This window comes from Taudactylus pleione, unplaced genomic scaffold (assembly GCF_031769625.1).
Source record: "Taudactylus pleione unplaced genomic scaffold, aTauple2 ptg000007l, whole genome shotgun sequence".
Classification (NCBI taxonomy): Eukaryota; Metazoa; Chordata; class Amphibia; order Anura; family Myobatrachidae; genus Taudactylus; species Taudactylus pleione.
The window spans coordinates 5,314,736-5,340,531 of record NW_028284410.1 but is presented as its reverse complement, the minus strand read 5'-3'; the positions used below and the strand labels follow the sequence as shown (position 1 = coordinate 5,340,531).

Below are 25,796 nucleotides of genomic sequence, written 5' to 3'. Positions count from 1 at the left end.
GTTATAGAAGGAGCAGAGGTATGCAACGTTCCAGAAGAATCAAGGATACCAGAGAGTAGCTTCTGTTATTTAAACAAATTTGTAGTTAAGAGTTAAATGATCCTGATTACCTTGGAGGTGTGCTTTTGGCTTGTGTGTGCCATGCTGCAACATTCAATAAATGCATTTCACCTGCCCTCCATCTGTGTTCTTCTGCCACATATTTAGGTCTTCTGAATCCACTCATTTCAGTTGCCTATAGGTATTGTGATTATACACATTGGATATGCAGTAACTATAAAGACAGCTTTGTTCAGTAAATAAGAAATAAAATTGGACACACACACCTACATACACACACACACACACACACACACACAGTAAACATGCAGCTGAAAAGCCCAGGGAAAAAAATAAAATGAAGGGGGAATTCAATTGCTTTTTCACAGCTGTAGCTCCAGTCAAAAGTGACAAGAGCAGTTCAATTATTTGGGCTGCTGGGCGCGAGTGCCACAGGCACCCACTGCTTATTGCAGACATTGTACCCAACTGCACAGGGATTAGCAGTGCAAAGCAGCTAAACCCATGCAGACTAGTGGGCACGCTGCCCAGATGGTAGTTTGAACACCCAAAAGTCTGAATTGGGTGGATTTCTGCTCTTCTCAGGAGGGTGTGAGAAATAATGTGTGCCTGCGGCACTTACACCCAGCAAAACAAACAATTGAATAGCGCCCGTCACTTTAGACAGGAACTGCGGCTGCAAAAAGACAATTGAATGCCCACTAACTATGTAGTAGAAACTGCGGAAGAGCATGTTGAAGCAAATGAAGTTGTCATCAGATGATGGGAAACCTACATTAATCATATAGAAGATGGCAACCTTCAGTTGACTTAGAATCAGAAAAATATAATGAATATGTGAAATCAAATGCATTTAATTAGCTCAAGAAGTCAGATCTATTAACATAAAAAGTGTCACAACAGTCTTCCATATTGCATCAACTTACTGTTACTACAGCTTTCTTTCAGTGAACATCCTGGAAGCCACTGCTTAGTATGTAAATGGTTGGACAAAAGATTTTAGCTTAGTTACACAAACATTAGTAAGTACACACTCTTATAACATGGAGAGGGTATAGTGTTGCAAAAAAACGATATACTGCCTTAGGAACATGTAAAAGGGTACTGTACACAGGCTGAAGTAGGCATGCAAACAATAGGAGTACATGATATAAAATGAGATTGCTTGCCACTATTGCTCAATACTAGACACAAACACAGAAGACCCTGAAGAAAATGTAAGAATAGATCTATACAATGTTGATGAGGTGGAAGCGCTAAACTCATAATTCCAGAATAAAATTCAATAACTGCATTTGATGGTTTTGTTTCCTTATCCTAGCCCTATGTATAAAAGAAAAATACTTTAAAAAAATAAATAAAATGGTAATATAATAATACCATACAAAGTAGCTTTTTTAAAACTATTAAAATCATGAAAGTTCTATTCCAGAAACATCATTGCAATACTACTTTCAGCATCACATGATATTCTGTGTAAGTATCAGTGGGTGTATCCAAAAAGATGATATTGCTCTGAAACTGATCAAAATGTAGCAACTAGACCAGATCCGGTCTGTAGGAATAGGTTACAAAGTTATAAATGCTCAGAAAAATAAAACAAAATGGTAAAAATAATGAACACTTTAGCTACCAGAGGGGCATGTTTTTAATTAGCAAGTGACATACAACATACACACAATGAAATGTTAGACATAACAAAAATTGATGAACGTAATATACAATATTCATAGTAAGGAAAATTAGGGCAAGCGCTTGCGCCAACATGAAAAATCCAGGTCACATCTGCTGAGGGATGAGAACACTAGAAGGGTGTGGCAAGACAATGGCATCAGTGATGGCTCAATTATGGGGATGATTTTTTTATCCATAAGCTTTGGAGTCTCTGTAAAGAAAGTGTTATTTTTTATATAAGGATGCTTTAATATTTACCTGTCTAATACCAAAAGAAGTCCACATAAAAGGCCAGGAAACTTTTTTATAGTATAATAAAAGCAAAGGTCAACAGTCAGCCATTAAGAGCTTTCCAAGTGGATGACCAATTCTCTCCTTTAGTCCTCTTAGTTGTGGTTGACATCACAGACCTGGCACATGGCATCTACACAAGACTTTGCTAGACAGTGTGCTGACATTGTATGAACTGATCTTCTACAACCAAAAGGTCTCTGATAGGACTTATTGCATAGGTGTCCCTACTTATAGCCCTAGCTGAACCTGCTGCATATAAAATGGTAAAGATGGTGCAGCAACACCCTACACGTGACATAATGCTAAGCATTAATACAACTATAATGGGGACTGTGCAGACTCTTCTCTACAACTAAATTGGAGTGGCTCTACAAGAAACTAAAGCATTGGTGTAGATAGAAGTATTCAGTGAGTTCTATGATGAGCACTACAGTTCTATACAGGACTCCCAGAATATTGCAGATTTCAATTAACACACACACACACACACACACACACACTACTGGAGGAAAACAATTAAGGGTCTGTAATGTGCTTATAAAGCAGCCTATCCACTTGATATCCTATTAACCTGGTTAGGAAAGTATGCTCGCAGCAGAGTTGTTTGCAGACTCTATAAGATGCAAAGCCCTGCATACATAGCTTTACATCCAATTAGCAACAATTATTCCTGCATAACCAAAAGATTTGAAGGGCCTTTAAAATACACATTTTGTAAGGTCACATAATGTCCTCTTCCAGACAGCCAGGGTAGGAAGGTACAAATATGTGTGTAATAGATTATTAGAACTCCAACAATAATCAACTGGAAACCTCCAGCAAGCAAACTATAATCTTAAAGTCAGTCAACAGGTGCATTCATGTATATGGTTATTGAAATGAAGCCAGGGAGTTGTTTACTTCAAAACAATCAGCAGGAATTTAAAGAACCTACAGTGTGTACCAAGGCGTCCTGTATGATTGGACAAGTCTTCAAATCTAGTAACCAATACTAACAAAGTCCATAACATTGGTATTAATATAATTATAAATACACAAGATTCATGTGGGAGTCCTCACCTTTCATGTTGATAACTTAAAAATGATTTGTCTGGCATGTTGGCTCTATTCCTTGCCCAATTTAAAGTTGCAATACAAACCAATGTCAGTGACAAAAACTACAATAGGTGCTCAGAGATAGACATCTTTTTGCACACAGCACTCAAAAAAGCAATGTAAGCCACACACTGTATATTTGGTCTGATCACCAAGAGATAGGATCAACCTATGCACATACAGAAGTGGCAAGAATGGACAAGGGCTTCGACAGTTCAGTCCTTTAGGTGAAGTAATCATCTCTCTTCCGGAGTCACAGGTCAACGGGTATGACAAGTCAGTCGACAGTCGAGATCACCTGGAACTATGTTCTAAGCAATGTACTAACATGTCCTATAATTTTAAAATAATCCATTTTCAGATTATGGGAAACCTGGTGCAGATATTGCGTTTGTGGCCAGCATCAAATCAGCGACACAGTGCTTTCTCTTTAGATGGCCAGTTTAAAACACAGCATAGATGGGGTTTAAAAGAGAGTGTTCATATAATGGTATGAATATATTTTATGTTCTTATGCAAAGAAAAGACCTGGTGATATGAATGTGGATAGCTTTAGGGGGGATTAGAGTATTGCCCATATGTAGAAATTTCTGTAAAACCAGAAAAAGAATTGCTATGAAATATTTAGTGAGGAAAAGAATGTATGTTATAGAGTGGCAAATGTTTTAGGTTTGTTTTTTTTTGTTTTTTTTAGTATAACCTAGCATATTTGAGGGACTAAAAATACTCCAAAATCACAGGAACCTCAGAACCTCAAGCATACATATCCCAAATTACTTATATATATTTAGATGTATATTGTTTTTCTGTTTGTTAGTTTTTTTTGGGGGGGTAGGGGGGGGTTTAACAAAGATGCCCAAGTCGATCAATCCAGGTACAAGATAAACACTGAGAATCCACCCTACTGTGCTTTACAAAAGAACTGAGAGATATATTTTAAAAGGAAACAAAGAATATAAGATAATAAATATGCAAATAATCAAAGGAGAATAAAAAAAAAAAAAAATTGTTGATAGGGTTAGGCGATACGAGACGTTATAAGCCTGATGGTTATAACACAGCTTATTCTTTCTACAAGGATATTGCAATCCAGCGGATATTCAATATCAAATATATATCTCTATATAAGGATATATTTATTTTTTATATGTACACACAATATCTAGATAATACCACCCCATTAGTTAGAAAGGGTGGCCACGTTTATTAACAAAAAAAAAAAGGATGAATCTGTTCCACAGCAGACTCCTTCTAATGCTGTGTGTCTCCACTATATGGAACACACCGTTTTATTTTATATATAAAAAAAAAAATAAAAGGAGGTAGATTTAATGTCTATGTATAGATCTATATATAAGTATATATCAACAAAAAAAGCTGAATGCAAAAGAATGTCTTACTGTAGGATGGTAGGAGAGAGGGAATCACAAAAAAAATAGATTTAAATAAAAAATTTAAAAAGTTTAGTTTTACTTAGTGCTGCAGTCCAATGCCTGTTTGGATACAGCCAACAGCATCCAAAAACTTAATCCTTGCTCAAAAACAAAGTTGCTACATTAGTTGAATTTCTTGTGCTGAAAGAGTATTGCTATAGGATTTAAAAGGGAGGGGGGACAATGACCAGGACTTATGTGCAATGTTATTTTTCAGGAAGAAGGAAAAGGAAAGGGGAATGGGAGGGGAGGTGGAGGAGAAGTCTAGCACCATTTAAACCTTTCAGCACTGAAAGGGATTCTTCCACCCGCAAGTTTTTTCAAAAGACGATAAAGAATCCAAGGAGATAAAGCAGTTAGTGAGAATTGGGAAGAGTCAGATGTGGTGGTGGTAGGTATCGCTGAGCCAAAATTGCAGCGTCCAAAGGGCTCATTGGCTGAGCATCATAGCCTAGTCTTCTAATCGGGGGGAAATTTCCAAAGTGACGTTTCTGTTGGAAGTTTTTGGCTTCATGGATTGTGTTTTTCTCTTCTGCCAAAAGAAGCTGCTGTCGCATGTAATTTTCAAACTCATATTGTGAGGATTCCTCGGTTACTTTTGCCTAAGAAAAGAAAGAGTGCTATGAGGAGACATTGGGAATCTAAAAAGGTGGCATCATTCATAATTTGCGTCAACTAATCTGACTTCTTGAATTCATTCGGTCAATTAAACATAATTGGTAGAACTTCATAACTATACATAGAAAAGAAAAAAAATTAAAAGAGCATGTTATTGTAAATAATTTCTTAAAATTCTGTATTTTAAAAAGGTGGTCACTAGAATGCCGTGTACAGTCATGGCCAAAAGTTTTGAGAATGACACAAGTATTGGTTTTCACAAAGTTTGCTGCTTCAGTATTTTTAGACCTGTCAGATGTTACTATGGTATACTGAAGTAAAATTATAAGCATTTCATAAGTGTCAAAGGCTTTTATTGACAATTACATAAAGTTTATGCAAAGATTCAATATTTGCAGTGTTGACCCTTCTTTTTCAAGACCTCTGCAATTCGCCCTGGTAAGCTGTCAATCAACTTCTGGGCCACATACTGACTGATGGCCGCCCATTCTTGCCTAATTAATGCTTGGAGTTTGTCAGAATTTGTGGGGGGGTTTTGTCCACCCGCCTCTTGAGGATTGACCACAAGTTCTCAATGGGATTTAGGTCTGGGGAGTTTCCTGGCCATGGACCCAAAATTTCGATGTTTTGTTCCCCGAGCCACTTAGTTATCACTTTTGCCTTATGGCAAGGTGCTCAATCATGCTTGAAAATGCATTGTTCCTCACCAAACTGTTCTTGGATGGTTGGGAGAAGTTGCTCTTGGAGGATATTTTGGTACCATTCTTTATTCATGGCTGTGTTCTTAGGCAAAATTGTGAGTGATCCCACTCCCTTGGCTGAGAAGCAACCCCACACATGAATGGTCTTAGGATGCTTTACTGTTGGCATGACACAGGACAAAGACTTGGAGGATGGCCTGGTGTCAAGAAGGGCAGCAAAGAAGCCACTTCTCTCCAGGAAACACTGCAAAGATTGAATCTTTGCATAAACTTTATGTAATTGTCAATAAAAGCCTTTGACACTAACAAAATGCTTGTAATTTTACTTCAATATACCATAGTAACATCGGACAAAAAGGTCTAAAAACACTGACACAAGTATTGGTTTTCACAAAGTTTGCTGCTTCAATCTCAAAACTTTTGGCCATGGCTGTATATAGCCCCGAGAATGCTGGATACATTGAATATCATGCAAATACTCGCTCAATTGAATAGTGGTCAGCTGGGACTGACAGGTGTTGTAATCTATTGTAGCTCTGACTACATTTTTAAGTCGAATTTATCAAACTACACTCACGTTCAGGGCCGTAAATAGGGGTGTGCGAGCTTTGCCGCCGCACAAAGCCCCACAGCCCCAATATTTGGCTAACAGGGTGCATGGAACAGCTCCCTGCAACCAGAATCAAAATTTTTGGGTCAGGGCTGTAATTCCCGGCGGAGACAGCCAGTCCCCTCGGCATGACGTCATGTACTCAGGAGGCATGGCCAGCACAAGGCACAATAAAGCTGCCCACATTGTGCAAATCACTCCTCCATGGTTTTATTACCTTCCTTATTCTATTACAGCGAATTGGTAGAAGGATTACTAACTTGTGCATGCACCCTCCATCTGCCTATAGTGTTAGAATGATTTATAAAAACTCATACTCAATAACAGGCATTCAAACTAAACTCAGCATAAAAGAACAATGGGCATTCTTATAACTATGCAAACCAACCCCCTCCCACAATTAAACCCAAATCTGGCAAATACATGGCAATTAGTGTTCCTGCTAAATTGTTTTAGCGGGGCACCGTGCCCTGCCCGATTTTAAAGGGGCAAAATGCACCCTTCCCTTTTAGTGGTGCCCCACTAAAACAGCCTGCCCTGCGGCTTCCCACCCGGTGGGGCCACTTTCCCACGGGTGAGAAAAGCTGCGGTGACCAATCGCATGTGCATGGTATCTTTTCACCGTGATGGGAGAGCTTGGGGGAAGCCCAGCACCTCCTTAAGAAATGGGCACCCCCACAATTGTGACAGATTGGGGGCATGTCATAAGGACACACCCCCTCCTCTGCTCAGCCATGCCCCATTTCTGGAGCACAGTCGCAGATACTACATGCCCGGACCCTCCGCGCCCTGCCCGCTGGCTAGCGGTAACACTAGACAATAATACAAAGCAAAACACCACACCCCCAAAGAGACACTCATTGCCTGGACAAACCCTGCGCTCACTATTTGGGAAAATTAGCTATCAGATGCCACGCCCATCAGCATTTCCTATATGCCCAGAAATCCTTGCCTCCATGCCTTACCCACATCACATCTAATATTTCCCAGTTAACATCAAAAGTCCACACATCACTCCCTGGTGGCAAACCTACACAATGTATGTATAAGAAACAGGTTACATCTTCCAACCCAGCCCACAAGGAGTCATCAAAATAGGCGGATGCAGCCAAGCTAAAAATGTGCTCCTGTTTAATATTGATCAACTCTCCCATTCTACCTGTCCTTACCTCTTGGGAGATTTCTGGACTTGTCACGTGATCGATGTCTGGTACAACTTGCAGTGGGCCACTCAGTGAGGACATGGATTGCCTGTTGACAATAGATACTTGAGAATATTGATATTGTTAAAAATACATTAGTAACCCATACTTTGCCATTACATTAAACATTACAAAAAATAAAATTAACTCCTGTAAATTTACCTCTTTCCCTGTGTAGCAAATAGGGGTCAAACCTACCATTACCTCTCCATTATCTGAAGCACAGATTGATCAGTTTATATCTTACTTTGCTATAGACTTATATTGGGGAGTTAAGCTGGCCATACATCAGACCAACGTTCCTCCAACTGACCAACTTGTTTGTCCAACTAAGGGCAGTTTTCAATTAGAGGTGAAAAGCCGCGATTGGTGAAAAGTTTGCCGATGCATGGTTTTCGTCTGTTTTTAAAGTAAATCCGTATTCAATTCCAGGACATTTTCGCCTAGGCAAAAACCCCATAGGCAAAAGTAGGCGAAAAATGTTTCTCCAGCAAAAGGCAGGAGAAAAGACGTGCAGAATCCATATTTTGGGGTACTAATGTGGGGACTTGGTTCAGACCCCTTTGGACAACCCCCTCCCCTTAATGACTAATTAGTCAAAAAAATTAAAAAATTATCTTAATTCACCCCAAAAAAGACATGTCATTTTTGGGGCGATACCCTTCGCTGCATATGCAATCCTAGCACTGAGATCCAGGTAAGCAGGCTGTGATAACCTTTGCGACCATAGATGACGATGGTTGACGGCGTCGGGCCGCCAGCCAGCTGAGAGTCTTAGATTACTCAAGCTGGCCAGCCTGCAAGGCAGGAAACTGCATCTGTGGACACGTCCCCGTTTCCGGGAACGCTAACAGTCTCCACCTTTGCACCACCCCTCTACTACCTCTGCCTGTCAATCAGGGGAGATCACATGGCACTCGTTCTGTGAATGTGCAGAACGATGTTGGGAATCTAAGTTCAGCATTCAGCCCCAGTGTTCTTAAATTTGTGTTTGCAATGAAGGTCTAGGAAAAAGTAGGGACTGATCTGAGAAGCTCAGAGGATTGAGAGGCGCACAGAAGGCATAATACTAATTATACATCCAGAGTTCTGGAACATTACAGACAGGTTGATGACAATACTATTTAATAGGAAATTGGGATTAATAATATGGGTTCAATGTGGATGATACAAATAAACTGTGAATTACGATACTGAAAGGAAGAGTTAATGATTAATATATATGAATGAGAGAATGGTGGCGACAATACAAATACGGGATGTTGATGGATACAGTCTGAAAAGTGAGGCTCATGTGGCTGCTGAGCTGCTGCTGGTGGGTACCATGAGCGGAGATGCACAGTGCCGGCTTTAAGGGGGGGGAAGGGACACTGTGCTGAAAGGCGCCGCTTACCTTGTACCGCCAACAGCCGCAGTACAGAACCAGGGATCCCAGGCTGAAAATTACAGCCCCGACAGTGATGGACTGCCGCAGCCTGCCCCTGGTCCTCCTCCCACTCCACCCACCTCTGTCAGGGGTCCCAGCTTGAGGGGCAGCCCGGCAGAGATCAACTGCTGCAGCCTACCCGATTCTCCTCCCGCTCCGCCGGCCGCCGTTGCTGCTGTCAGTAGTACAGGCTTGACGGGGGCAGCCCGGCAGAGATGGAGTACCACAGCCTGCTCCTGTGATGGAGGAGAGCATGGTGAAAAAAGTAGGCTGACACTGCCGGCTAGTGTCCGCCTACTTATTATTCAGTTGGGGGGACAGTTGGAAACTTTCCCCCCTACGCTAGAATGACTAGTTGAGAAAAAAAAAAAAATATCAAAATTTGATTTTCCCAACTAGTTGGAATGAACGTTTTTGGAGTGTGGTAGCAAACGGCTGATTATCGCTTGCTCCCACACACTGCCCAACTATCATTCCAAACAGCGATATCGCTCTGATGTATGGCCTGCTTTAGCTAAGAATTTAGTCCCAACATGAGCAAGGAAGCGGTTGTACAACAGAGGAAAACATAATTCTGCAATCCGTTATAGAACTAGCAAAACACCTATACAAAAAGTGGTCTATTTTCATTATTTAAAAGGACTAGCTAAAATGTCAAAAGGAGAGGCATTTTTCTAATCTCCTAATAATGCACAGGAATTCCATCTACCCCCGATTGTTAATTGCTTATTTATTTTACAATGTTATAGGACTTTTTACAGGAGAGAATGTTTACAATAGTGAGCTATTTTTACTTGAAATGCATTATTTTTCTGCACATATTTTATGTCATTACAATATAAATAAGAATATTTAGGAACATGTAGAATATGACAACTCCATTCAAACGTAGTAAACTTGCAATTTTTTTAAAAAAAGAGCTATTTAACACCACCATAACAAATGAGTCTAAAGGTGCCCATCCACTAGATTATTTAATTGAGCGATTGAACGATAACGATATAATTCAATCATTCACATATAGTTAGCAAAAATGTCTAAAACGAACAGCGATGCGGGCTCCCGCTTGTCGTTTAGACATCTATCATCGGGCAAACATGCTGGACAACCTGACAATTACATCAGGTTCAGGATGTTGGCAGATGATTGATGTGCCTACACTGAATGACTGAACATTCAGTGTAGGCACATCACAGACTGACAAACGACTGCACTATTACAATGTCGTAATCTTGCAGTCATTTTCCTGTTTACTAGTGGAAGGGCACCTTTAATGTACATACAGTGTATCATCTACCAAAAATAAATTAGGGTACTAAAACATCAAACGTGTGTCAAATGTACATAACCGTAAAGAAAAATAAAATACACAATGCCAAATGCCATTTGCTGCCAATCTTGGCTTTAAGAGAAGGACTTAAATAACCAACCATGAGGATATGATGCCACCAAGAGATTCCAGGACTTCTGACGCAGTTAGTCGCTGCTGAGGGTCCAAAACCAGCAACTTTCGAATTAGACAGACTGTGTTCTCTGATACTCGCCCATCTCTTTATAAAACATACAAAAACAGAACAAATTTAAAATTGAGAACATAAAATAACGTAAAAAGCTAAAGTCATTTGGGTACTTACATGCTAAGGTGGCATCTACTACATACATCATTAGAATACACCAAGCAGATGGGAACTATGGGCCCGATTCAGAGATGGACGCAATACCGATGTTTGCACAGTTGAGATTATCGGTGGTCTGCACATGTTGGAGTTGAATAGCACATGCATGAAGTGTCATTACCAATGTCACTCACAGTCAGCATTAACTCGCAAAGGCAGGGACAGCTTATGGGAGACAACGGCAAGGTGGCGACAAACATAGGAGTGTTGCAACCATTTTTGGGAAGTGTCTCTACCTGTGACTGCGATACCATATGCAGTGAAATTGGCTGTGACGTCTCAGTTTCAGCAGCCATTCTGCGCAACCATAGGATTACCCAGATATCCGATAATCAACTGATCTGTGGCCGAGCTGTGTCTACGTATGCAGTTACTTGGATTTGCAAAGCCACCGTGTGGCATCTCAATTCCCGCAGCTACGGTGGCCTTAGCGCACATCTCTAAATCATGCCATATGTTGGCAGATAACTAAGACTGACTCATACACAATTTCTTTTTCTTAAAAAATAATAAAAAAAAAAAAAAAAGAGTCTCTGAACAATAAGAGGATTACCAAAATAATAATGCATGCCACACATGCTGTGACATAGGGCTTGATAGGTATGTACGATACTACACAGCCACAGGGACGCAGCTGTGCAAAACCACACAACTAATATGCTAATGCCTGCAGGAGACATCTAAAGAAAAAAAAAACTGCGTCTGATGATGCAGCATCAGATCAACATCACGACCATTAGTCGCAAGGTTTATAGCATCAGCCATCTGATATCCCCAAAGTTTACTCAGACTGGCCGCCTCCTGCCATTAGCATGGCCAGGGAGGGGGCACCATGTCTCCATTAACGGGAATGTAGGCCAGCGCCACCCCCTCACTGTCCCCAAACAGCTTGGGGGCACTGCATGCAATTACGTAGGACTCATTCTTTACAGGCGCAGACAGGTCCTGCACAATCGGAAATGAAGGTAAACCATCGTGTTTACGTACATTTTCTGAATCAGGCCCATAGTTCAGCTGATCCTATATTGCAGCATGTGGTCCCATAACAGCCCCCATGCCTAGATATAATCCTGCCACAATGAATTAAATTAATCGGACATGCTGTTAAATGCAGCAGGAGGACCTTATTGGTCAGCATGCAGTCATCTTCTGACAACATTAACAGGCCAGAGTACATCAGACGAAACAAGCTGCTCTGCCCAACAGCTGAATAGCCTATCTCCACATATTCTATTGTTTGTTTCACTACAAAGATCGCTTCTCTTTGGGACATTCACACATAATATATTCATATGGTCAGTCAGGGGAGACTCCTGGAGTTTTCCCTTACTGATAGCACTTACAGATACAATGTAAAACAAGCAAGACATAATTCAGTTTGAACAGACCAGTCATAGCTCTCAAAACAGCTTCGCTTTCCTATTAGCTGCAGTACACCAGTGATGTGCAACATAATCTACATCATTGTTGCATGCAAACCAACCTTCATAACAGCTGATTATATCAGTAATCAAACTCAACCCACAAACTCCGCATCCCCCAAATGATCCAAAAACTTCTCACATGCCATTCAGACCTACATGCCATAAATTCCAGACATACCCCTTACTCACTGCCTAATATACGGTCTAAAAATGGTAGCAGGAACGAGAGCGCACATGGTTCAGAATGGAACTTCCACATCTTTAATATGCTGCAAGACTTCTCAGTGTTGTACAGAGGAGGTCAAAGCCGGCTGCTCCTGTTCAGTCTTATCATCGGTTTATTAACAAGGTAGGGAGTAAAGGCCCCCATTCTTCTACAATGGATTGGTGCAGGTAAGGAGTAAAGGCCCCCATTCTTCTACAATGGATAGGTGCAGGTAAGGACTAAAGGCCCCCCATTCTTCTACAATGGATTGGTGCAGGTAAGGAGTAAAGGCCCCCATTCTTCTACAATGGATTGGTGCAGGTAAGGAGTAAAGGCCCCCATTCTTCTACAATGGATAGGTGCAGGTAGGGAGTAAAGGCCCCCATTCTTCTACAATGGATTGGTGCAGGTAAGGAGTAAAGGCCCCCATTCTTCTACAATGGATTGGTGCAGGTAAGGACTAAAGGCCCCCATTCTTCTACAATGGATTGGTGCAGGTAAGGAGTAAAGGCCCCCATTCTTCTACAATGGATAGGTGCAGGTAAGGACTAAAGGCCCCCCATTCTTCTACAATGGATTGGTGCAGGTAAGGAGTAAAGGCCCCCATTCTTCTACAATGGATTGGTGCAGGTAAGGAGTAAAGGCCCCCATTCTTCTACAATGGATAGGTGCAGGTAGGGAGTAAAGGCCCCCATTCTTCTACAATGGATTGGTGCAGGTAAGGAGTAAAGGCCCCCATTCTTCTACAATGGATTGGTGCAGGTAAGGACTAAAGGCCCCCATTCTTCTACAATGGATTGGTGCAGGTAGGGAGTAAAGGTCCCCATTCTTCTACAATGGATTGGTGGTGCAAATATTTTTATTTATTTTTAACAAAAACCTACAGAGCATGGACAGAATAAATCCCCCTTAAAAATATGTATTCCATCAATACCATAATTATTTAAAAATAAATTTCTAATTATGGATTCATTCAACCTATTCAAACAAAGCTACACTAAACAGATGCAAGATACATGGACTTAGGATATGTTATTATATTAGCCAAGGGCACTTTCACACTTGGCATCCATATGTACAAACTGATTAAACAGTTGGGAAAAGAAACACGCTGCCATTTTCACTATGTAAAGAACTTACTAAATAACCCACATCTGTTTGCCTATTGAGAAGGGTAAGAAGTGAAAGAAACTATGGCGTGGTGCAAACTGTGCGGGAAGCACCAAAACCACTTGCACTGGTCATGTCTTCATTATTTTACAAGTGTAAAGATTTCCATTGACCATTATCAGAATAGCAACTCTGCTATTTTCTGTTGTGATGTATAAAGACCATGAAATTAAACATAAGAAAAGAGCTCAGTGTGTAGGAGGGAGTACACCTAAAGTAATGCACTCTTTAAAAAGAGCACAAATGATTCAAACGAGATTACTAGGAAACATTTACAGATTACCCAAATATGTAATATTCCTAATGCAGTAATTCACCTAACCAATACATGCAAAGTTATTAGACCAGCGCAATAATAAGTATGTAAAAGCAAGTATACAGCAACTCACTCTGGGATAGAGTATTCTGCCGCCTTAATTTTGCGAAAAAGTTCCTGAGGTATGCTGTCATAGAAAGGGAACTGACCATACAGCATGGTGAAAAGAACCACCCCAAGTGCCCACATGTCACTTGGCTTTCCACGATAAGGACGACCTTGATATAAATAAAAACAACAGTTAAGAGATAGACACACATTACAATAGCTGTGGTTCTAAAATCACGTCTAGTTCCCTCACCAAAACAAAGAATGAACTTGTATGTTAAATATTTGAAATGCAATACCTTTTACCATGCCAGGTCATAATTCCATTCTGTTTTTACTTTTAAGACTGTGGGGGGAATTCAATTAGCCGCGAAAAGCCGCTTATCGTGCAAATTTTACTTATCGCGCAATTCTATTAGCCGCGACTTTCTGTGGATGCTAATTCTATGGCCCATACCATTTGCCGCAAAAAGTTTTCCCCACCTCCTTAGTAGGTGAAAAGTTGTGTAAAACCCCTATTTTTGGCTAAAAATGTCAGGACTTGGTTCAGAACCATTCGGACATCCTCCTTAAAATATTATTTTTGCCTAATTCGTCTTTTTAATTCGCTTATTTTGGCCAATAATGACATGACATTTTTTGGGTGAAATAGTACCAGTGTTCTCCCCAGGCTGTTTTCTGTGGGCGCATCGCCCGGCAGAAACGGCCTACCTCCCGGCAATTCCCCCCGCCGGCCCCCGCTGTGGAACGCTGGCCTCTGAAGTGACCGGAGGTTAAAGAAGCCTCCAATCGCTTCAGAGGCCAGCGTTCCCAGAGAAGCAGTGCGCTGGTGACGTCATGAAATCACCCGCTACGTGAAGAGCCTGCCCCGCACGCCTACTGGATCTACTTAGATCCAGTCAGAATGAGGCAGCGGGAGTGGGAGCGGGGAGCAAGTTAAAGTAAGTTCGTCCCATATGCCGCACTCCCGTGACACTGCTGCCTGTATTCTGTGCTGAGCTTGCCTGACTGTGTGTCTTCTCCAGAGGGCTCCAGCTGCTCTGATCACATTCAGCCGGGCTGGAAGTCTCCCGCTCACCGCCATTTTCTGTTCCCGTTCTCGGATTCCGCTGCTGTCATTTGATGGGCTTATTCCTGACAGGCTAGGCTTAGTGGTGCCCCTGGGGACTTTGTTTACTGGCCCCTGCTGCTGTCTATGCATCTCACTGCCTCTGGGACCTTTAGATACTGCATAAGGGACACAAAGCCTGGGGGCACTGCATAAGGGGCCAGCCTGGGGGCACTGCATAAGGGACACTATTTAAGCCTGGGGGCTCTGCATAAGGGGCCAGTCTGGGGGCACTACTTAAGCTTGGGGGCACAGCATAAGGGCAAAGCAAACTACAGGGGGCAATGCATAAAGGGGAAACCTACAGGGAGCAATGCATAAAGGGGAAACCTACAGGGAGCAATGCATAAAGGGGAAACTACAGGGGGCACTGCATAATGGGTCACTTTTGACTGAGAGCCAGTGGGGGAGCAGCCTGAGGCCTGTCGGGCTGGATTGGTAAGGGAGATACCCCATTTCCCGGCGCGCGCATAATTGCGAAGGCCCCCACCCGGCTACTTTTTGATGCCACCCGGTTAGAAAAAATTTCTGGGGAGAACACTGAGTACAAAGTGCAGGAAAATGTGTTAATTGACGTGAGACAGGTTTATGAGGGTGCTATATGAATGGGACAGGTGTTTTTAGGATTGCAGGTGGGTGTTAGAGGTGTATGTTGAAGGTTTTCTTAAAGTGTCTTTAAATGATACAAGTACAGGGTGTTTCACTCGCTATTGGCCCCAAAGTTTTTCTTATAACTAAGTAATTGACATAATTCAGTGAAATTTGACACAGCCCCACCTCACGTCTGTGTGTTATGTGCCGATATGAACTGGTACACAGCTGAACATCGCGTATTTAATGTCCAGACGTATTGATAAACTTCGGCGGGAAACACAGACACAATGAATGTGGACACCACAGTACACAACACCACTGTCAGAAGCAGGAATACCTACTGACTAGCAGTGGCGGCTCCAGGAGGTGGGGCTGCAGCACAGTATAAAATTGAAATAGGGGAACCACACCAACTGCCATCCTCACTGGTTATATCCTCACTGCTGACTAGGGTAGGGAACAGCTGCCTTCACTTTGCACATGTGTGATCAGCTGGCCTGGATGCTAATGGCGAACACTTTCAACACTTGCTATGACTTGCTCATGTTCCTCATAGACCAATGTATGTCTGTGTCACATTTCACTAAATTATGTCATTTACTTTAAAAGTTGTAAGAAAAAAAAAAAACTTTGGGGCCAATAGCGAGTGAAACACCCTGTATATACTTGTATGCATTTTTATGCACCCCCTATTTAAAAAACATTTAGCCAAAAAAAAAACAACAACACTTGCTTTGTATTATTTCACTGGTGTAGAAACATAGATATATCTATCTATCTGCCATTTGACGCATTTTAAGAACCCTCACTAATACACTTTTATATAATTGTCCTATATCAGTTGGCTTTTTGTGGGGTACAGGTAGATTTCCCCATTGTTACCTATACCCATTGCTGCGAAATAACAAAAATCATTGCACTAATGTCACATTGCACAAAAAACGGCTGTAAAAACACACAAAGGGTGCGGTAACTTAATGTGCGTTTAGGTAACATGGCTAATTGAATTCCCCCTGTATTTGATAATGATAAAAACAAATTGGAAGGTAATAATCCAATCTAATCTATACATCGTCATGCGGTAGGATTTAGCCATTTTAAAAGCAAATGCCCTCATTCAACTAAAATATTTAGCCTGAAGTACTAATACCCCATATAATGAAGTGATCCAATGTGTGTTGCAAGTTCCACTTACCACTAAGTACATCAGGACTGATATATGCTGGGCTTCCTCTCTGATCCTTCAATAAGTCATCTTCACTCACCAAGTGTTTTCCAAGGCAAAAGTTGGTGATCGTTATTCTATGAGTCCTGAAAAAGAGATGTAAATCTGCATTATACATAAAAACCAGATACACAGGAAAAAAAAAAGACAGTAAAATATTGCTTAGTCTTATGTACATACAATTTATTCATGAATTGAGGATGACAAAGGATGCTCTTTACTGCATGTATCATACTTAAAGCAAAATGTTAAGAATAAGAAACCAGGGTGGGTTTACGGCACATCTGATCAGCTAGTGAGTTCAAGCTTTGCTGGTAGACCTTAAAAATGTAAAAAAACTGCACCTTTTACACAGCTTAATTTTAAAAAACAACTTTGACATGCAAGTCCCTAAGCCACACTTAGCATTGAATGCCTTTTACCTGCCCAACGCCTTCCATCAAAAGGTGCAAACATTCCATGCCACAATCTTGCTCACAAATCCATGAACAAAAGTTGGCACATGATGTGCAAGACAGCAGCTCAATGCAATTTGCTATATTGTAAATTACATTGTTGAAGCAAAAACTACAAGTCGCCCTTATTTAAAGAAATGTTTAATAATAATCATATTTAAACTGAATCTACTTTAAACAAAACTCATACAAATTAAACTTATTTCCACCTAAAGTGAACCAGTTTTAAAACAAAACTGTAGCTAGAGATGCACAGCCTCCTCTTTGCTTTCCTCAAATCACCCAAATGATACTCTACCACCCAATTTGAGTATAAATATGGCCTTAACCCTTCCATTGCCATGGATGTAAATACTACATATAATAGCAGCTCTGCAAACAAAAACAATAATGACGTAAGATAATAAGAGATTTTGACTGGTGTGGGAAAAAGAAAAGTAGAGCTGATCATATTAATAAAACATTGAAAAACACATTTTCAACAATGAATCTTAATACTTTAACAAAGTTCCAAACACATACATTGCATAGAATCAACAGCAGACTGTTATTTGGAATGTGGACCTATTTATTAACTAACATTAAGTTAAGGCTATAAAATAAGGAAAGGAGGACTAAAGGGGCCTATCCATTAGCAGATCTTTCTCTACGATGAAAGACAAAGATTTATCCCTTGAAAATTCCTGGGGCTTCGGTGACAGATATCGGTCATGTACATGACAGATTTTTGCAAACGACGAACGATATTGCATGACATCATTCAGGGAGTGGATTTTTTTTTTATGTTTCTATTAATTTTCATTAACAATATCGTTCGTCATTTACCGCAACGGATATTTCTAATATCCGTCAGCGATAAATGATAATTGACCAACATGTTGGAGAGACGAAAGACAATTTGTCGGCCGCAGGAGTGCGCATCTGTCATCGTTCAGGGCCTATCCATAGCAGATATATTGAACGACTGAACGATATATCATTCAAATTTATCTGCTAATGGATAGGCCCCTTAAGACAGACCACATACCGGAAAGAACTATTCATCTACATTTATAAGCAACAAAAAACCTACATACAAAAAATAATAAAAAAAAAAAAAAAAAAGCTTAAGCAGTGCTAGCTAAGCTCTATGGTTAACTGTACATGACTCTAACTGTGTGTGGGTGATGTACAGGGCTGTGTATTTTATAAACACACACACTCACCACACGAGTCTCTATTATCCTCAACTGAACAGGCTGTATTCTTCGAGATGAATCATCTTGATTAAGCCAATAGTTTTATAGAAAGAAAAAGCCCACGCTAATCTACGGGAACACACAAAAGTGCCACAGACAACTCTTATTTCAATGCGTTTCAAATCTAAACTGCGTGTGGATAAACACGTCATACTTTAAGGGGTAGTGTGGTCAATAGAATATATTGTGTGCATCAGAAAAAGAAAATCATTGTTAAATTAGATCTTTTCTTGCACATGGAACACATAGGTGGGACTATAAACTCAGAAAACAAATTTTAGGATGTAATGTTAGAGATACAAATACAATTGTTGAATGTAAAAGCAGCAAAAAGAGGTGTCAAAGCTTTGTAAACATTTGGCGGCCATGTTGTACAACATACCCAATATTTCTCACACACTCCCTGCACAAGCCCCAAGCTTTTCTACATGAATTAGGAAAGGGTTAGAAGCTTATATTTAGTGGTCTAACTGTTACATCCATATGCGTATCTTTACTTATCTAGTGACAAACCACAATTACAGATTTCTAAAGACATTGGTTAATCGCTTACCTTTTGTTCAGCACCATGTTACCCAGTTTCAGGTCTCTGTGTACAATGTTCTTCTGCAGAGAGAGGAGACTCCATCACACCAGTTATCAGCAGTAAAAATACATATTAGTGCAAGTTGCTGTAGATGATTGTCAAACAAAATAGCTTGCAAGTTGTGTAATTATGAAAGCTTGTTGATAACATTACAATGCTAAAGACTTTGATATTTTTTTTAAATACTAGTGTAGTAAGCAAGAGGGAACAGGAGACAAAATGGATGAGATGTATACCTTGTGTAGGGCTTCCACCACTCTGACAACATCATAGAATATGACCACAGTTTCTCTTTCTCCCAGTCGTTTCTCCTTGATGACATAATGTTGTAAATTAATTAAGTCAGCGGTCTTGTCACTGAAATCGTGGGCACAGAGACAGTCCAGCACCAGGCATATGCGCTTCCGCATTTTCCTCACTAGCTTGTTGGCATCCATATCTTCGGCAATTTCACATGTCCTGTCCTAAAGAATACAACATACAGTAACTCAGTGCAATCCAGCAGAACGTAAACAATTGTAGCTAGCAATCCACAAGACTATCTGGCCAACGGAGACAGACTGCTGTGACTTTAGTGGTGGTTGCACTTCAGCTCCTTGTAGCCAGTCTCCTTTTTATGTATACACTATTGCTATATCAAAGTATGAGGGAAACACATTCACTCTAAATAAAAGCATACAGAACGTCATCACTTGTGTGCCAACAGGACCATCCTTAGCTGTCATATTTATGGCGTAGAACCGTGGTGTCAAACTCGGGCCATCCAGTTGCAGAGAAACTACACATCACAGCATGTATTGCAACAGTTTTAGGGCATGCTAAAACTGTGGCAGGGCATGCTTGGGGTGTGTAGATCCACTGCAGCTGGATGGCCCGAATTTGATACCACAGACATGCCAACAATTAAACGTGACAATTTTTTGCAGGTTGCAGGACTAAAGCAGGACAAAATTATTATTCACTGCATAGATTTCTCGGATTTGACAAAGGCAATACAAAATAAAACTAAAAATACTACTTAAAATTCTATAAAAATGGCATCTCCAAACATTAATGCCACACAATTACATTACTTAAATAGTTAAACAATTCTTGTAAACTCATCAAAATATTTTTAAATTTTTAGACTTCAGGGCGATTCCACTCAAAACTCTTGCAAAAGTTTCCCTCACAGCTAGGGAATCTCCATTTTCTTTACTTCTGTGTTTTTTTATTTTTATCCTTTTTTGTAATACCTACAATAAGTGGAAGACAATTTCACAATGAAGTGTAGAAAAACATATCCATCAGTAAACTCAGCACCATTGTTTAAAGAGGTCACAGCTTTCAAAAAAAGAGAATTGAGCATTGTAGAAAATCAAAATTTAACACAAACCCAAAATGCACCCGAAGCGCTTACTTAAAATACTAAGTCTGCTATGGCACACTTACAGTAATTCAAGAGGACACAGTTATATAATCAAATAGAAACATCTGAATATCAATGGTTTCAAATAGTTCTTGTTCCAGTACTAAAGCTTAACAATTTGCAATAAAGTCTAGGGGCCGAATTCAATTAGCCGTGAAAAGTGCAGTCTGGCGAAAAGCAGAATGAATTTGTCTCATTTGCCTGTTTTGGCGCGATTTTTTTCTCCCAATTCAATTGTATGGGATGTGCAGGCTCGGATAGGTTCGAGTTTGCACGTTGAGTTCCGTTTTTTTGGAGGGCAAAATCCGAACTCAGAAAGAGGCAAAACGTCATCTTGCATGGACGAACATCATCATTCCTGGACTTGTCCAGGAATGATGATGTTCGTCCATGCAAGATGACGTTTTGCCTCTTTCTGAGTTCCGTTTTTTTTGAGGGAAAAATCCGAACTCAACGTGCAAACTCGAACCTATCCGAGCCTGCACATCCCTAATTGTAATACAGACGAAAATGCAGATAGGCAAATGTTTTACACAGCGAAAACTAGTGAAAAGGACAGTCTGTACTCCAGAAAAAGGTTGTGACCCTGTGAATCAATCTAGAATAGTATTAGCAGCCCTAATAAAAGTATTTAGTGGACTTATTTTGAGGCAAAGGGCTGTTATATGCATATTAGCGGAAAAATGATAGAAAGCAATGTTTTTTCAGAAAAATAAGTACCGTAGTTAACTTTGGGGTACATGAAAATAGGTAATAGTATATTTATGTCTCTAAAATGAAGATTTCAAAAAATAAAATGAAAAATACACCTGCTACAGCCTCCTGCAATCTCAAAAACATCTGTCTCATCCATATAGCCAACAAAATACCAGGCCCCTGACTTTTTACCCATTTTCCAACACTGGTTACATTTTCGCCCCAAAACTTAAATTTTTTTTTAAAACACCCCTAAAAATACTTAAGTTTTTTTTTTTTTTTTGGACTGATTAGTCATTAGGGGAAGGGGCGGGCAAAGGGTTCTGGATCAAATCCCCACATTTGCACACCAAAATAGCAATTTTGCACTTCCAATTCACTTGCCTATATGTGGAGAAACTTTTTTGCCTATTTTTCGTAGGCGAAAACGTCCAGGTATTGAATATGGAGTAAAGTAGAAAACAGGCGAAAAGCGCAAGTCAATGAAAACTTTTGTCAAAACTGCACTTTTCGTGGCTAATTGAATTCGGCCCTAGATCTTAAAAGGATACATGGGGCCTGATACAGAGATGTACATTCATCCGATAATGAGCGTAATCTCAGAGGTTTGCAGGGCTCATTCTGTGTATGTGCAGAATGGATCCTTCAATTACGCTCGTTTGGGGGCAGAGCAGGGACAGGGCTGGTTACCATTCCCAGAAACAGGGGCACGTCATCCCCAATTTTCTGGAGGGGCGGAGCCAAGGTATGCGTTGGCGCATGCAGATTTCTGGCCTCTTACATGACCATCACCCGGTCAGGCTGCGGGAGGCTTCAGCTCCCACAGCCTGATCAAAGGAGCAACCATCGGACGCAATGGTTGCGGTGGTGAGCTCACCCTGCAAAGTCTGTCACAGTGCTGGGATCGCGAATGCAGCAAGGAGGGGTCTGACACCTTCTTCTGCATTAGCATCAGAGATACACAGATTTGCTAAGCCACTTGTGTGCGGCTCTGTAAATCCATAAGTCTCTGAACCAGGCCCATTGTACATTTGTAATGCTTTCCCATTCATTCAAAATGCCAATTCAAACTTTTTAAAATATACCACAAAGCATAACCATTTAAGAGCAAACATGGTCCAACCCACAAATTCTAAAGTTTCACGTCTCAACCAACAAGTGAACATGAACCAACAGCTTAGTAGTTAATTTTGATATTTCCTAAATAGTTTACAACAGGGGTGGGGAACCTTTTTTCTGCTGAGGGCCGGATAGATGGATGGATGGATAGATATATAGATGTATCTCTAGAACATTATTCGTGGGTCGGTGCAAGCCACGCCCCCTCCGTGACACACCACACAGGGGTGTAGCCACAATCGCCGATGCTTAAAGCAATGTCGGGAGCATCCTCAGGATGATCCGGGGAGCTGTAAGGGCAGTGGTGCGACCATCTGAAGCGTCCCAAGGATGCTCCAGGTGGCACTGCTGCATAGATTTTGGCTGCAGGGTGCCATTCTAGGCACCCTGCTAGCCAGATGAGGCTAGCAGAAAAAAGCTGAGAAGGCCAGACCAGATGATTCCACGGACTTTATACGGCCCCCGGGCCTGGAGGATCCCCATCCCTGGTTTACAACAATAGTTCATAATGGGGGAATCAGTTTGGTTTGTCAGAAATTTAACCTGGCTCCATCTCTAGTGCAGAGCAGTGCCTAAGTTTTTACATGTTTAACAGAATTTTAGCACTTCAAAAAAAAAAATCAAAACATGCACATATGTTTTAAATATACAGATTGACAGCTGTACAATATTGTTATACAAATCTATCTTGGGGACATTCCATTTATTCCTCATTGACCTCTAGCACATTCTTGCTACATAGTGCAGATGTGTCCACATGCATCTATTCTCCGTGCGCTACAAGTCGCTTGCCATGTGACTCAGTAGCGCAGATAGTCTTTTCATGCAACTTTTTCCCTTAAAATGTATCTCATTTGCAAAGCATTGCGAATAGGACAAATAGGCTTTATGCTGATTTAAATTATATGCGGCATGCCTATATTCTGCGTGCTACTGCAGTTATATCTGTATGCGGAATGCTACATTACAGTGTCAGCGGCTGTGACACTAACGTAGTATTTTGAGTGCATATACAGTCGCACACAGTATGTAGGCATTACGCATAATTTACATAGGATAAGCTGCTTGTGCTTCCTGTGCGCATTGCTTCGCGAATAAAACATTTTAAAGGGAAAAAGTCACGCAAAAAGGCGCTCGGTGTGTCTAGAACTGTTTAACGCGCAAGGAGGCTAGATGTATGTGGACACATCTGTATTTTACAGAACTTCAAAAACTCTTGCTGCATTCTCTTGAATTTAAAAGGAAAATGGCATAAACCTAAAGCCATATCAGGTAATCCAACACTTTACTCTCAAAGATCAGGCAGCAGAAGAGTCCATATCAAAGCGTTAAATGTTATGGAAGCAAATTCTCAATGAAAATTAACAATGTGACTACATGATTTTCACTTAAGTACTTTGGTGGGGTTAGGTAGTAAATGCACTTAAGCTAAAGTTTGCATACAAGCCACTTAATTTGCTGGTCTTACTTAATACCATCACACTAACGTATCAGCTACATAACTTTAAATGCAGACCAGAAAAATGTTTGGACACCAGTGGCAAACGCAGGATGTCTAGAGAGGGGTTTCCAAATGCATGATTTTAGAGCAAGTGTGGCCAGTCCATGAAGAGGGCAGAATTAGTACTTACCATCCTTAATATGAGTCATACAAAGTATATTGTGTGTCATAAATCCAGCATATCCAGGACCAGCGATCACAGTAAGCTATTAGATGCAGCAGTAGGGCTATCCTGCCTGAGCTGAATGTTTTTATTTTAGGTGTGAGCACCATTCCAGGGCATTGGAGCAAGTCCGGGAGTATGAGGTAGCAGCAGAATAACCTAGCACTGCCCAGGACATATATATTGGGCTCTATAGCAGTACAGTACATCCCTAACAGTGCAAGTTTCCAGATCTCCTAGTTGGTGCACAGGTTATTTATTACTGGTCGATAAGTGTTAAAAAATCCACAGGTGGTGCTAATTATTTTATTTGTGATACTGAGAAGAATATGCAGCACTAGTAAAATTCTATTATATTACTATTTCTATTGTGGTCATGGTATGGGCTGAGGAGGGGGGTTTCCAGGCAGATGGAAACCCCCCCTTTATTTGCCTATGGACACGGATATGTAATCTGTTAATACTAGGGATAAGCGGGTTCAGATTTCTGAAATCCGAGTACAACCCCCCCCCCCCCCGCCCCCCCAATTCAAGCCTAATCAGAGTCAGGTTCGAGTTTTGCCGCCTGATTCGGATCTGAAATCGCGGCAAAACGTCGTCATCCCGCTGTCGGATTCTTGCGGGTTTTGGATTCAATAAAAGGTCCCAGCATCGGCACCATTTTGTGGACAGTGTAGAGGGAGGGTGGGAGTTGTGCTGTAGTTGTCGTCCATAGGGGCTCAGTCCACTCCAAAGTCCATAGGGGCCTGGATGGGCTGTGTTGTGCAGTCTGTTGTCCATAGGGGCTGACTGGGCTGTATTGTGCAGTGGGGGTCATTCAGACCTGCTCGTGAGCGTCAGGACGCTCGCAAGCGGGTCGATGTTCCCCACTGCGCATGCGCACGACGGAGGGAGCTCCGTCGTGCGCATACGCGAGACCCGGGGAGCGACAGGCTTTCCATTGCTCCGGGTCTCGCACCAAAGGGGGCGTGCTGTCGATGTTGATTGACAGTACGCCCCCTTTGGTGGGCGTGCCTGCCAGACGGAGGCGTTCCCATGGGAACGCCTACCGTCTGAAGCCGGCCCCACTGACAGTGATTTTGGCTCTGATAGAGCCAAAATCACTCCAGGGCTTGTGGCAGGGAGACCCTACCGCAGGGTCTCCGTCGCAAGTCCGATGGTCAAGACCATCGCAACCATCTTATTGGCCGCTCGCATATGCTGTGGGTGGTCTCCCACCGCATACTGGAAATCAATGGTATTGAGGTTAATAATAGCATAGGAACAGAAAAACCCACAAATTCTGTGATTTTAGCTGTTTTTATGCTTTTTTCCCAAAAAATACAGATCCAAAACACAAAACATGGAAGGGTGGTTTTGGCAATACCAATCTAGATCCAAAACACGAAGAAAGATCCAGATCCAAAACACGAGAAGTGGCCGGTGCACACCCCTAGTTAAAAACAATATGCAAACCAGGAAAATGAGATTTGATAAGGGGTAGCATTTTATATTACCTGAAAGAGGCCATGATGATGGACCACTCCATCTTGATTGTGCAGGAGGGATAACAGAGAATATTCAGTGTGCAATAGCATTTTGCCTTGTCTTTCCTCTTGAGTCTCCCCAACTTTGTTTGGTCTTTCCTCCAAGCTTAGTATCTGATGGAGCAGAAAGAACCTTGCTAAGCAGGCATGTCAGCACAAGGTTATTCTCACACCACCCAGCATGAAAAATACCCAAATTCAGTGGTCTGAGGAAAGTCCAGATCC

At 41.3% G+C, this 25,796-nt stretch overlaps 1 protein-coding gene across 1 annotated transcript in view; it reads right to left on the bottom strand.

Moving 5' to 3' along the window:
* Nucleotides 1-953: 953 nt before the first annotated feature.
* Nucleotides 954-25,796, bottom strand: part of STK40 (serine/threonine kinase 40) — a 40,516-nt gene continuing 15,673 nt past the window's right edge. Inside the window, exons 4-11 of the mRNA XM_088461420.1 lie at nucleotides 25,542-25,685; nucleotides 19,395-19,622; nucleotides 19,126-19,178; nucleotides 16,850-16,965; nucleotides 13,978-14,122; nucleotides 10,544-10,663; nucleotides 7,655-7,736; nucleotides 954-5,158 (exon numbers count right to left, since the gene is read on the bottom strand). Coding sequence (XP_088317546.1) covers nucleotides 4,913-5,158; nucleotides 7,655-7,736; nucleotides 10,544-10,663; nucleotides 13,978-14,122; nucleotides 16,850-16,965; nucleotides 19,126-19,178; nucleotides 19,395-19,622; nucleotides 25,542-25,685 — 1,134 coding nt within the window. The 3' untranslated portion in view covers nucleotides 954-4,912. The remainder of the gene's footprint in view (nucleotides 5,159-7,654; nucleotides 7,737-10,543; nucleotides 10,664-13,977; nucleotides 14,123-16,849; nucleotides 16,966-19,125; nucleotides 19,179-19,394; nucleotides 19,623-25,541; nucleotides 25,686-25,796) is intronic.